Source organism: Caretta caretta, chromosome 10 (genome assembly GCF_965140235.1).
Source record: "Caretta caretta isolate rCarCar2 chromosome 10, rCarCar1.hap1, whole genome shotgun sequence".
NCBI classification, from domain to species: domain Eukaryota; kingdom Metazoa; phylum Chordata; order Testudines; family Cheloniidae; genus Caretta; species Caretta caretta.
The window spans coordinates 69,354,080-69,368,529 of NC_134215.1; the positions used below are offsets into that span (position 1 = coordinate 69,354,080).

A 14,450-nucleotide genomic window follows, 5' to 3' on the forward strand; every position below is an offset into this window, starting at 1 on the left:
CTAGATATAAGACAGAGTCAGTGTCCTCTGAAAGGCAGCAGCAGCAGTTCCTAGACTGGTAGTGCAATGCCACCAGATTAGCATTTGCAATGCTATGGTACAGTGGTTTTGAACTTCCCTTTGGGAATCTTAGATATATCCTGCAGACCTCCAAAAGTCCACAGACCACAGGTTGAAAACCATTGCTATAGTATAATCACTATATATATATAATGCGTGTGAGTGTGAGAGAGAGAGAGAATTTGGCTTCTATTCTTTTTGGCATAGTAATGTGATCTTGCTCTTTAACACAGTTAATCAATTTGGGGGAGGGAGGGAGGAGTGGCCAAGAAGAAATCACACATTAATCTAGACAGTCTCTCTGTGACTAGATTAACAGCATCATCCCATTTTACAGCTGGGAAAATGGAGGCAGACAGAGATGAAAGTACTGGTCCAAAGTCACACTAATTTTGTGACAGAGCTGGGAATAGAATCCAGATCCTCTGCCTCCTAATCCTGTTCTTTCACCCCCAAGGCCACTGTCTCCCATGCTCATGTTGTCATTACCTAAAGGACTGACATGGAAAAATTATGTTGTTCCAAGGAGTTGTACCCATAGAGTACTTTTAAATTCATGCCACATTTTAAATCAGTTACAGTGGAAGATTTCAGAGATTGATCTGAAGTTATTTTTCTGGTCCTTATACATAAGCACGTCACAGCATAATCATCCAATACAAATCTATGGCATCAAAGCTCATTTCACACTATGGATTTGTGACTGCAGATCTGCATGCCTATCTTGCACACAGTGTGACTGCACAGCCAGGTGCTTGTACATGCAAATACCAACTAGCTCTTACATAGTGCTTTAGAAAGTGACCCAGTAAGACAGATCATTGCCATTACTGTAAATTACCGCAGTTGTGGCATTACATGCTTCCTTTTTTAAAAGCTTGGCTCTCACTCCTTTTTTATTAGTTCCAGACATTGCTCTGTGGAGCTGGAAATGGTTTTGTGGGGGAAGAGATGGTGGTTGTGTATCCTGACTAGGCCGAGATTTCCTTTTGGAGGTTGTGTGTCCAGGAACACTGCTATTATTTAGTACAACAAGGCTTTAATGTACAGATTTAACAGATGGGAAACAGACATAAAAAGATTAGGAATGCATGTGTTGAAAGAAAAAAGAAAAAAAGAAGAGTGCAAGTCTACACAAACCCAGGACCCTTCTTGACTGAGCCCTCTACTCAAACCATTAGCTCATACAGACTTTCACCAGATCTTTCTTAACATGCAAGAGAGAATATTTGCAATCTGATGTGTTACACACCTGCAGAGTCAGAGGCCAGAGGGGTCATTTATTCTCAAATACTTATCAGGTTCCTTCATCCCAGCCAGCGCCGTCAAGTAAATGCAATGCATTTCCCTCTTATTACAAATGGGCCAAAGCCTTTCAAAGTCATCTGGCTTCTTTCTGAAGGAGAACGCATCCCACTGGGAGACAGCTGAAAATATGGTTTATCCAGATACTAACTGGATCCTCACCAACAGGATGCTTTTGTGCAGTAGTCTCTATGGGACTGTATAGAAGGGTTGTCTGGAAATGATGTGGCCCAATTTTCTGTGGTGCTGAGCACTTGGTAAATTCCCCTGTCTGCATCTCTGAAACAGAGCATCTCAGACCATAGTGATTATCATGGCAACTTAAAGTGCGTTTGCCCGAACAGATACCAGACAGGAAATAGTAATGAAATTCTTGTGTCTCCCACTGCCAAAGTACCATCAGACTTAGCTAACAAACAGCTAAGAGATGACCAGCCAATATAAGAGGGGACAAAGAATAGCTAGACGATTCTCTACGGGGTTTTGCCTGACACAAAGTATCTGCTCTCTAATAATTTCCTAAAATAGCCATTTATGTCAGATATCCCATTGCAAGCCATTTTGGGGGACTCTTGCTTCTGTTTCTAGTCTGCAATGCCCCTTTTCCTCTCATTCTTTAGACCAGTAGAGAATTTATACCTTTAACTAATAGATTGTTTTGCCCGATGTTTGTTTGGTTTGCCCTTGTGACAAGTTTGTAGCACTTGTCTGTGCATCTGGGCTTTTTGGCTATTCTTTTGTACTGGGAATTTTTGCACAGGATTTAGATACTGGTTCTGGGTGTCATATAATTTATATTGATAAAAATGTATAGTATTGCCCTGATTCTCAGGCATGCCTGTATTGAAATATAGTACGGTATAAATGCTTATGTATCTTACATGGTCAGCCACCACAAAGCCATAGTGTCTTTGCACTGTGAAATCCTTGCAGATTTGTTCCAGATTAAGAGCATTATATACACACATACACTTCATAAATGTAGCTTTTTAAAGGTAAAAATGCAACAAATTTGCCTCCTGGGAGAAATGCACTTTGTGTCAGAGAATTTGGGCTTTCATCCACCCAGACAGATTTTTCACAGGAAGGAAAAGGTGCTCTGCCCATAAAACATACCTTGCATTTCTGTAAAATTATTTGAAGCGTGAGAGGAAAATACACATCTTGCTTTTTTTCTTTTCCAGCTTTGCCTGCAGGGAGAAATTTCCACATAGTTCCGCTTACAGTTCTCCGAGCACTGATTAATTGGTAAAACGTCACAAAATGAGGACAACCAATACTTGCCTCATTCTGTAAAGTTTAAATAGGATGGAGCAGTGGTTTTCAACCTCATTGGCAGACACCTGCTCGGGGTCACATAATAGCTGCACAGCATTTACAAGCCTTGGTTTAAAGGCCAAATCCATTTATTTCTCTAGGACTTCCTGTATTGCCACTCAATATGTTTAAAGGCTAAGTGTACATTGAGGGTTATCAGCCTTCCTTTCCTGAAAATATGTATTCTGCATTAAGACATCATTAGAGGATGGCTATTCAAATCCATCTAATCTCTAGGCATCAGGTCTATGACTTTGCAGTTTGATAGCACCACACAAGAGGATCTCAAAGCCCTATACAAAAGGCACAGAAGTTAAGCCCTACAAGTATTAACATTAAAAAACAACACAGCAACAGCCAGTATTGCTGCAGAAACATATGGTCACATTCATGCTGGAAAGAGATACATTGCACGGTTCCCCCAGTCTGACCTATGCAGAAGACCACTTCTTCCTGGGGCTGGGAGGGACTGGTGTGTCTACCATTGTTCATCAACTAGCCCTTTGGCCACTTCAGGACAATATAACGAGTCCAAGCCAGCCCTCCTCAGCTGGAAGGACGGTGACATTAATGGAATTAAGTACAAAAATTAAAATATTTAGGGCTCCCTTATAGGTGTGAGGCACCCTGAGAAAAATATTTTTTTGGAACTCAGTCTCTGCTTGGCCTGTCTTTGTCCCTCTAAATGCACATTACAATACCCCCCCCCCCCGCCTTCCCTCCCTCAACCTACCTTACCAACATACCTTCCAAATTGTCTTTTGGGGTAGAGGGTAAATCATAAGTGCTCATATCCCACTCCATACATTACTGCTGATCCATGATTTTCATTATTATTTTGCTTTACTTTGTGAGGCTTCTAGACATTTTCAGGCTCATCGTGAAGCAGAAGTTTGACCAGGAGTTATCTAGTGGTGAACTAAAGCTTGGAAGATGGGAGATGCTTGTTCTCCAGAGTTTGAGATTCCAGCAATCAGCTTTTTAGCTCTAATCAGTAGATCTTCCTAACTCAGCAACATTCTCAGGCTACTCAAAATGGCCCACCTTGATTATCACTACAAAAAGGTCCGTCCCCCACCCCGCTCTCCTGCTGGTAATAGCTCACCTTACCTGATCACTGTCATTACAGTGTGTATGGTAACACCCATTGTTTCATCTCCCCACTGTATTTTCCCCTGAATGCATCCAATGAAGTGAGCTGTAGCTCACGAAAGCTTATGCTCAAATAAATTTGTTAATCTCTAAGGTGCCACAAGTCCTCCTTTTCTTTTTGCGGATACAGACTAACATGGCTGCTACTCTGAAACCTGAGATCTAATGTAATTACCAGTAACTCCTGGAATCTTTGCTCCGTTGTTGGGCTAAACAACATTTAGCTAACAGTGCCAAGTGCTTCATAAGTGAACAAAAGAGGATCAGCTATTTGATCCATTTAAGGGGTGGGGGGTACTCACTAAATTGCAACAACCAAATTATTTAAAAAATATCTTGAATCATCTTCCAAATAAAGATTATGTGACCAAAGTTTCTCAACATTAAAAGTCAGAGAAAAATGTTGGTACAATACAAGCCTTTAATGCTTTCTCCAGGCTGATTTATGTGTTCATCAACTCTTTGGGCAATCACAAACGATCTCTTTAATCTTCAAAGGAACTATCAACTGCTAGTAATTTATTATATAGATTTGTTAAAACAAATGTTCTGAGGAACACTTCTCTCTTGTTCATATACAAATGATTTCAAAAGCAGATTAACTCATGAAAATGTGATTACTCAAACTGATCTGAAGCTTTTTGAAGCACCAGTGTATGAATTAGTTCTGACTGGAGAAAGGGACAAAAAATTAAGAAAAGTTAAAAACCAACCAACCAACCCACCCACCCAGAGACACCTTACTTTATGCTACAGGTAGACAACAAAAAGAAAAGGAGTACTTGTGGCACCTTAGAGACTAAAATTTATTTGAGTAATCAGGATCACAGGGTGTCTATGCTACTAAAATAGAGTATTGACTTCCTCCTGAAAGAATTTTAAGCATAAAAGGACAATTAGGTTTTTTTTTTAAATGGAGGCAGCAATTAAAGAATTGCTTTCTAGTAGGGCTGTCAATTAATCGCAGTTAAGTCACGCAATTAGCTCAAAAAAATTTATCGCGATTAAAAAAAAGAATCACGATTAATTGCACTGTTAAACAATAGAATACCAATTGAAATTTATTACATATTTTGGAGGTTTTCTACATTTTCAAATATAATCTATTTCAATTACAACATAGCATACGAAGCGTACAGTGCTCACTTTATATTATTTTTATTACAAATATTTGCACTGTAAAAATGATAAACAAAATAGTATTTTTCAATTCACCTCATACAAGTACTACAGTGCAATCTCAAGATCATGAAAGTTGAACCTACAAATGTAGAATTATGTAAAAAAAACCCCCTGCATTCAAAAATAAAACAATGTAAAACTTTAGAGCTTACAAGTCCACCCAGTCCTACTTCTTGTTCAGCCAATCAAGTTTGTTTACATTTGCAGAAGATAATGCTGCTGGCTTATTGTTTACAATGTCACCTGAAAGTGAGAACAGGCATTTGCATGGCACTGTTGTAGCTGGCGTCTCAAGTGCCAGATGCGCTAAAGATTTATACGTCCCTTCATGCTTCAACCACCATTCCAGAGGACAGGTGTCCATGCTGATGATGGGTTCTGCTTGAAAATGATCTAAAGCAGTGCAGAACAACGCATGTTCATTTTCACTATCTGAGTCAGATGCCACCAGCAGAAGGTTGATTTGCTTTTTTGGTTGTTTGGGTTCTGTAGTTTCCGCATTGGAGTGTTGCTCTTTTAAGACTTCTGAAAGCATGCTCCACACCTCATCCCTCTCAGATTTTGGAAGGCACTTCAGATTCTTAAATCTTGGGTCGAGTGCTGTAACTATTTTTAGAAACCTGACATTGGTACCTTCTTTGCATTTTGTCAAATTTGCAGTGAAAGTTGTCGTTCGTTTTAAGAACACGTGCTGGGTCACCCTCAGAGACTGCTATAACATGAAATATATGGCAGAATGCAGGTAAACAGAGCAGGAGACACAGAATTCTCCCCCCAAGGAGTTCAGTCACAAATTTAATTAACGCATTTTTTTTTTAAAATGAGCATCATCAGCTTGGAAGCATGTCCTCTGGAATGATGGCCGAAGCATAGAGTGACCAGATGTCTCATTAAGTATCGGGAAAGTCCCTATTTTAACCCTTTGTCCTGCATCCCAATTGATGTACGATTGGGACCGCATTTGTCCCGATATTCAGGTAAGGAGGCGAGAAGGCAGGAGGCGCCAACTCCGTGGGTGTTCTGGGGCTGGAGCACCCATGGGAAAAAATTAGCGGGTGCTCTGCACCCACCAGCAGCCAAGATCCTCCCTCCTCACCTCCTTCTCCCCCCCCACAGTGCACCACATCCCTGCTCCTCCCTCTCCCTCCCAGCACTTCCACCCCTGCCGCCGAACAGCTCTTTGGCAGCACTTAGGACTTTCCGGGAGGGAGGGGAAGCCTCCCCTCGGTGCACTCAGGGGAGGAAGTGGAGAAGAGGCATGAGCATGGACTTGGGGGAAGGAGGTGGAATGGGGGAAGGAAGAGGCAGTGGGGTGGACACTGGGCAGAGGGGAAGTTGGCACTGTAGACAGTGAAAAGGCGACCAATGAGCCAGTGGCGGGCAGGGAGGGTGAAGAGGTGTGAGCGATGGGCCAGCAACAGGCAGGGGGTGTGAAGAGGCAAGCAGTGGGTAGGGGACTGAGGAGGGATGCAGCAAGCCAGCAGTGGGCCGGGCGATGAAGAAGGAATGGTGGCGGGGGGGGGGGGGAGGGCGAGACCTGGGGCAGAGCCTTGGAGGAGCGGGGATGGACTGTGGGCAGGACTGATGTCACCCCAATGTGTCCTGATATTTTACTGTTGTGATCTGGTCACCCTACCAAAGCATGAAGAGGCATATGAACATTTAGCGCACCCGGCACACAAATATCTTACAACACCAGCTATAACAGTGCCATGCAAACACCTGTTTTCACTTTCAGGTGGCACAGTAATTAAGAAGTGGGCAGCAGTATCCCCCATAAACGTAAACAAACTTGTTTCTCTTAGCAATTGGCTGAGCAAGAAATAGGACTGAGTGGACTTGTAGGCACTAAAGTTTTGTTTTTGAGGGCATTGTTTTGTTTTTGAGGGCAGTTATGTAACACAAAAAACCCTACATTTGTAAGCTGCATTTTCATGGTCAAGAGACTGCAGTACAGTACTTGTATGAGGTGAATTGAAAAATACTATTTCTTTTGTTTTTTACAGTGCAAATACTTGTAATCAAAATATAAAGTGAGCACTGTACACTTCGTATTCTGCATTGTAATTGAAATAAATATATTTGAAAATGTAGAAATCATCCAAAATATTTAAATTATATTGTATTCTATTATTGTTTAACAGTGCAATTAATTTTTTTACAACCCTACTTTCTAGGCACCGAAAAGTTAGTCTGGATCCAACCACAGTATTTCACTTCCATTAAATATTTACTGTCTCGGATTATAAAGTTGAATTATTAGAAATATTATGGTAGGATTAAGTGTCCAGTCACTTATTTTATAGATCTGAAGTTTAAATTAGTGGTGAATTCATTTGACATGCATCTGGGGACAAAACTGAGAAAAGAGATCAACTATTTGAGCAATTTTTATATTAGCTGATGAGATTACAGTTACTTAAAAAGTTCAGGGGCAGGACTGGCCCTGGGGTTTAGCATCAACTGAGAATCTGAATTTGAGTGTTGAGTCCAGTCTCTAATTCTATGGCCCAGCAGAGGTTAGAAGCATTAAAGGAGGCAACACACTGAGTCCCTAGCCAGAGGAGCAAATTGTGATACACATGAGAAACCCCTTTGAGTGGACGGTGGCACTGATGCACTCAGGAGGAGCTGTATCTAATCCTCTTTGGTTGATATCATAGGATCTTTGAGGGGGAAAATAAATAAAAACAGGGGAAAAAACATTTCCTGAACTGGGACAAAGTCAAAAACCTCAATTTTCACAAAATAAAAATTAAAAAAAAAATTCAGAACATCCTTTTTTAAAAAAACTGTAATTGGCTTCCATTTCGAAACAGTTATTTAGAGAAAACTTTGCAGTGAAACATGAACAATTTCAAACGTCTTTAAAAAAAATTGAGCCAAAACATATGGAAACTGACCCTTTTCTGCAAAGAAATTTATTTTCAACTAATTGGTGTTTTCCAATGAAAAATGTTTTTGGGAGTGGGTGGGGGATGAGGGGAAAAGAAAAAAATGTCCAGCCAGCTCTAAAAGGCAGCCGAGGAAATGCGGCAGATTCCAGAGACCTATTAACTTATAACTTTATCTTTCGCTCTGGAGGAAACATTGTTTACAAAAATACATCAAGAATTTTGGATTTAAATAAAATCCCCATTTTTGTACCAGGGATGTTCTTTTGGGGAAAAGTTGGATATGAATAAAAATGGAGTTTCTCCTTTAAATCAGGGGGATCCGGACCGAATGCCCCCTCAGTCTCTTGCTACAGAGAGTCCCTGCAGTGTAATGGAAATCGGTAACATTCACTGTGCATGTGCAAAGGAGGTTTTTTGTTTGTTTTGCAGGCGATCTAGGTGACAATAGAACTGCTTCCAGGTCTGCGTGGAAGTGAATCTGATTAGCGTCTGCATGCAGGTAAAGCCATTGTGAGCACCAACGAAACTTTAGGTACATTCACAACTGGGACTTAGACCCACATTACTGGAATGCTAACATACGATTGAAAGCCTCATATCTGGAAGGTATGCATGCAATTGTATTTATGAAATCCAACATGGTTTCCCTGTCCTCCCCTCCCTGTACACTGCCTATATTTTATTACAAGAAATGAGAGAAAATTTTCTGTTAAACAGGGAAGAGAGCGCTGGATACAAAGGGCAGTTAGGAATTTGTCTGATGGACTAATGACACCGGGGAGCTTAGGGGATGTGCGTGCACCCACTAGGACAGATTGCTTCTGTTGCTTGGGGATTGTTGCAAAATGGGTCTTTCACCAGGCCTGACTATGATCTGCATGTAATTGGGTATTCCGTTAAGCAGAGTTACTTCTGATCAAAAGCCTGTGTAAGTGACACAGTCCATTTCCAGCTGGAGGCTGAGCAAACCATCTTGGATAAAATTAAGAATGGCCCTTAATCTTCATCAAAAACCAGAAACAAGCCATTCTGAAGTACAATCAAATGTTTTCATACACTCTTGGATGTTCTGGATGCAGCCAAATTAAGGGCTCTAAAAGCTCTCAGAGGAAGGCAGGGAGAATTCCACACACTGTTATCAGTCATGTAAATACAGACTCTTAGATTAATATACTGTGGGTCTCATTCCCCTCACTGAGGCCAGCATGTATTCAGAGTAACTCCACTGGAGTCAGTAAAGCTACACACCAGAGTAAGAGCAGTAGAAATAGAAGATAAACTGACCTTGTATCTAGTCTCAACCTTTATCTTTTGCTTGACTCCTGTCAGCATCCCTTCTCCTTGCTTCATTAGAATAGAATATAGGTGTTTTATGTGCTTGGTGACTGCCCAGAAAGATACAGCTCAAGCCCCAAGCATCTGTTCTGGCTACACCACAGTCCAGATATCTCCCTGAGCCATCCCCCTAAATTGCTCTCACAGCAGACTCTCCAGCCAGCTCTCAGCAGTGAGCAGAGTCTAGAAGAAAACGGAGGCAGAGCTATGAAGAATTCTATATACCTCACTTGACATGAGGGTGAGGCAAGCCCAGCAGGCAGCCAAATGAAAAGGTCAGATTTCTTCCTTGCTGCAGCTATTTAAGAGCCATTTATTAAAATGAAAGAAATTAAGACTAAAAATAAAACAGCTGAAAGAAACCCATAACAGCTCATTGGGTGTTGATAAATCTCACACACGCAGTGCTTCCAGCTGCCAACAAGATGGAAATTCATGTTTAGATTTCTATGAAAACACTAATTAACCACAGTAGGCACTGTTAATGTTTATGCAATCCACCTGTAATGCATTCTTACTGGGGTAGGTCGTTACCATATCAACTTTATTAGGCCTCAAGCAGCACTTATTTCAAATGATTAATTTTTCTTGCCTGGATGAGAATGAGCATTGTCCAGATGCAACTCTCGCTGCACTGTGGGGGTGAGGCTGTTTAAAAGCTGATAGAGAAATTTCATTAATACTGTTTCCTCTGTGCGCTTGTCTGTAAGACATTAGGTCATTATACAAAAAATGCCATCTCAATTGTGGCAGTCCTCTAAGGAAGAGCAAGCTGGGGAATATCTTGCCTTCAATGAAAATAAAAGCAAAACTAAGCAGCTTTGGCCAGATTCTCACCTGGTGTAAGTCAGCATTGCTCCCAATATCTTGCTCCTAGAGCCATACTCTGACATTGATTTCGTTTGACCAGATGATTTCTGTGACTCCTTATTTTGCCTGATGCAGCAGTGTGACAACGGCTTATTGTGTTGCACCTTGAAAAGGTACTGCACAGAACTTGCAGCCTGAAGCCACCATCACCTTCCCACCCGCAGGCTGCAACAGGCAAGAGCTGTGCCCTCCCAATTCAGGGCTGCTCTCCAACTCCTGGCATAACAGACAGGGCCCCAGCCTGGTCAAAGCTGGGGACCTGTTTGCAAAGCTCATTTATCCTCGGGTTTGAGAGCAGTTAACGGAGCACAGATCTTATTGTATGGGGTGAGGAGTTCCATTGGAATTCATGGAATTTGATTCATAAGGAAGTTATTTGTTTTCTGGATTTCCCTTTCATTTGTTCAGTGTTTTCAGCCAAACAGTCAGACAATGACTGACTAGGTATAGTCATTTACTGCAATTCAAAGGCTAGTGTTTCATAGATGTGCAGACTGTTTTACTGATTTCCCTCCCCTAGCCCCCTCTTACCCATGTGTGCCCACTGTTAGCCGATTGGCTGTATCCCTAAATTATAGCCAGACATCCACCAATCTGATTGTCTAACACCCGTTCTATTTCTATACTGTCCGCTGGAAAGGGCTAATCTCAATATCATTGAGTTTGCCTGACAGATTTCAGAGAGCCAGACTGGGGCCCATAAGGTATCCCTGTATCACCTGCAGTATGGGTAGCCAGCACAGGGAACAGTGTAGAGAAAAGAAAGAACAGCCTCCATGGGGCTGCTACATCCCTTTCCATGCATGTAGCAGTTAGTGGGTGGGACATTCTCCCCCCAGTCCTACATGCTGGGGAAAGTAGTCTATCATATATAGGGCTTGTACAAGGATCGTCCCCCTGGAAGAGAGGGAAAGCAAGAAGCAGATTGTCACAAGTGCACAAAACCATGACGAGCCCCAAATTTGAACCAATCCAAGTTTGTACATTTCTGTATTCCCAAATCACATTAACTGTTACTCTCAGCCTATGGTGTGTTCTCTTTTGAAACTGGAGAGTTATATTCTCTGGGGTTGAAAGTCACCCTAGTGCAATGAGCCACACCAAGCCCCATTCATCACTGAAGCCCTCAATCAAGGCTATCTTTAAAAATTCAGCTGTTTAGAAGCTATTAATTTTACTCTAGGTTAGTTGTATACTACACTATGGTGTTTACATTTGTATACCAAAACACTTTGAAGTTGATCTATTCCCTCTAGTTATTCTCTTATCTTCTAGTTTTTAAGGTATTCAGATGTTCATGAATTAGGACACTGCTGAGTTTTCATTAGGCTTTTTTTTTTTATTAAGTTTTGTTCTGTCCTTTTCTTGCCCTAGGTTCTCTTAGCTGGCATAGTTCACACCCACATCCATTTTGCTGCTGTAATTGAGAGCACATCCTGTGAAGTCTACCCTAATCAAGCAGACCTCCTCTCGTGGATCAGTACACTAGCCATAGTCTTTGGATTGGCATCAAACGTGGCCCCAGGGAAGCTCACAGTGAGTTTGGGTACATGTCTGCCATTTTACTACAACATAATTATGGGGAGTTTCACTTTGGACATGAGTTGACCCACATGAAGGAGCCAGAAAACACGTTTAGACTAAAGTCTCAGTTAATCCTGTACATAGTCAAGGAGTCTGTTGCTGCAGATCCTGTCTGATACCTGCAATGGTTATTAAGCCCCAATTCAGAAAAGCAGTCGAGCATATGCTTAAACGGTATTTAAACATGGGCTGAAGTGCTTTGCTGAATTGGGGCCTAAATGGAAGGGCTGATGCCACTTCTCTTCCCCTTCCCCAGGCAATGATATAGAAGATGGTAGTTACTGTGTATTGTAAGTTGGCAGTCTGATTCAAATAGGAAAAAGCAGGGGCAGCAGCAGGATACCAATAGTAGCAATGATAAGTCTGATGTTTCCACATCAGCACAGAGCTCAGCCAAGGGAGCGGAATTCAGAAAACTGAACACTTGTATCATTTTTAGGATTTCAATGAACGTAGCTGTCTGCTGAATGCTTTGACCAGTGGAGTCAGTGAAATACATTGGTCATGAGACTTTGATTTTTCCATGTTTGTATTATAGAATAAATCTATTAACTGATAAAAGAGAAATAAAAAACATAAAACAGTCATGTAAAGCTTAGTTTCCTGCTAAGGAACAGTAGGAGACAAGACTGATTTTATGGACTAGAGAGTTCATCAGCAATAGAAAACAGGCAAGTGAGAGATGGTAGAACAAATGAGCTTATTAAGACCCTGATCCTGCAACAGTATTGCTAATCCAAAAGAAATCACTAATCATTAGTCAGGCCCCATAACTCCTGAGACTGGCAGAACAGCAGGAAACTTCAAAAAAGTTGGGTGTTTTGTTTTTTTTTTTAATTTGCCTTCTGGTTTTCGTACCTTTAAGATGCATTCAGGTCACGTTTTCAAGCTTTTCTCTGCAACTCCGAGGTCTAGAAGCCTTTTTTTTTTTAAAAGGGAAGCTGGAATTCCAACAGTCAGAGGATTTCAAGGGCTGGTGTGTTTAAAAAAAAAAAAATTAAAAAAAAAATAAAGCTCCAAATATCATGAGACTAGTGGTAACATTGTGAGAACTGACAACTGCAACAGGGTTCACTTACCACCAGGGCACCTCCTCATGGCTATTCTGGGGATTAGCTCTTTCCACATCCGATACCCCCTTCTGCTGCTCATTCACAAGCCCTGCAACTTCTCTTCTGCAACTCAGGGTGCTCCTTCTTGATGCCTCAGCTGCTCCCTCTTCATGGCTTACTGCTCCAGCCAGGTCATTGTGTGTCTTCTCCCCAGGGTACCAAAGGATCGCTGGATCAACTGTACAGTTACCTTTCTAGGCTATCCTATAGTTGAAGACTAGTGCCACTTTTCTCCATGGCAGATAAGAAGACTCAGGCCTGCCCACTACTCTGGGTTCCAACACAGGGACCCTCTGTTCAGCAGCCACAATCTGCTCACTCCCAGACTCTGTTATTATTTCCCTATGCTCCTTCCTACTCTTCTTCTCCAGCTCCCTGTGGCTAGTTCACTCCACTCAGGTTCTGGACAGAGTCACATGCTCTCCTAGGGAGTGACTACAGAACATCCCCTGCATCCCCTTGCTGGCTTTCTAGAAGCCCAGCCTGCATGGGCTCATCTGAACTTCATCTTCTATTAGGGCTCACCTAGTCAGCCTGATTCTCCTACAGGTGCAGCCTATTAGTTGGGAAGGGGCTAATTAACCTATTTTAACCCTTTCAGGTGAAGTGCGGCGTGAACACCCGATCCCAGGAACACTGAAAATGTAAATCAGGGGCTATATTTAAAGTGTGCAACCAAGTCTGTGAGTTACCTCTTTTTAAGCATAGCAACAACTGAAGACTCAGGTTCAAAATTGTGATCTGTAGTCTTTATTGCACATTCAAATTTCCACCTTAATAGCAATTCTTACCATAACTATCACTGTCCATTATACTGAAGTGCTATATGAAAATATACCCTGTCCTTTGATATCTCTGCAGTTTGTCTTTTCATCTCTGCAGGATATTTGGATTACTTCTGCTCATCTCTTAACTTCATCTGAATTTTGCCATGTCCTAAAATAGATACTTCATTAACTTATTGCTCTACTTGCATCAGGTCTTAGGGACATATCACATGTGGGATAAGGGTATAATGTGCTCCTTAATTCTCAAACCCCTTCCCCCCCAATCCTAAAATAATTTTCTCATTTCCCCCATACCTCCTGGAGTACAAGCATTAGACCTTCAGTGATAGCATTGCACGGGGTCGTAGAACTTCCAGTAGAAATGGATGGCTGTCTTGTCACAATACCTGCTATAATAATAACCAAAATAGGCAGAGATAATCCAGCCATTAGGAGAGTGAATGGTACTGGTCTGTGTGTTCGTTACTCAATAATTAGCAATACTTGTGGATTCCCCCACCACAAGTATTGCATATGCTGCTTGTACTGTTTAGTCTTGATCACATGAATATTTAGCAGCTTTTCATGCTTGAGAACCATGGCACAAATCTTGCTCATCATCACTTGACAACATCAGCGTCACTGAGTATTTCATGCCCTGGTCTCACACCTGCCACTATTTGCAATTGTACTCAGCTCCAATGTACATTTTATGTCATATTGCTGAGTTAACCCTTCTGTTCTGTTCAGATGCAGAGTGTTTTTATGTAAGGGCGGGGGCTGTTCCTGTGGTATCTGGATCCTTTAGCTGTTTACTGTCATTGGCCCCATTTGGGTCACTTCCCCTCTGATTATGGTGGCCATCACAC

The 14,450-nt window shown here is 41.7% G+C and overlaps 1 protein-coding gene across 6 annotated transcripts in view; it reads left to right on the plus strand.

Annotated features, from left to right (window-relative positions):
- The window catches only part of CTXND1 (cortexin domain containing 1), a 42,727-nt gene that overhangs the window by 14,590 nt on the left and 13,687 nt on the right, over nucleotides 1-14,450 (plus strand). For 4 of the 6 annotated variants that reach the window (XR_012670285.1, XM_048867760.2, XM_075133161.1 and 1 more), the window contains exons 2-3: nucleotides 8,343-8,412; nucleotides 11,493-11,664. Coding sequence is in view for 2 of the 6 variants with exons in the window: in XM_075133161.1 (XP_074989262.1) it covers nucleotides 8,407-8,412; nucleotides 11,493-11,664 (178 nt within the window). In the remaining 4 variants the exon portion in view is untranslated. The remainder of the gene's footprint in view (nucleotides 1-8,342; nucleotides 8,413-11,492; nucleotides 11,665-14,450) is intronic. The other 2 variants (XM_075133160.1, XM_075133162.1) reach the window with 1 other exon arrangement.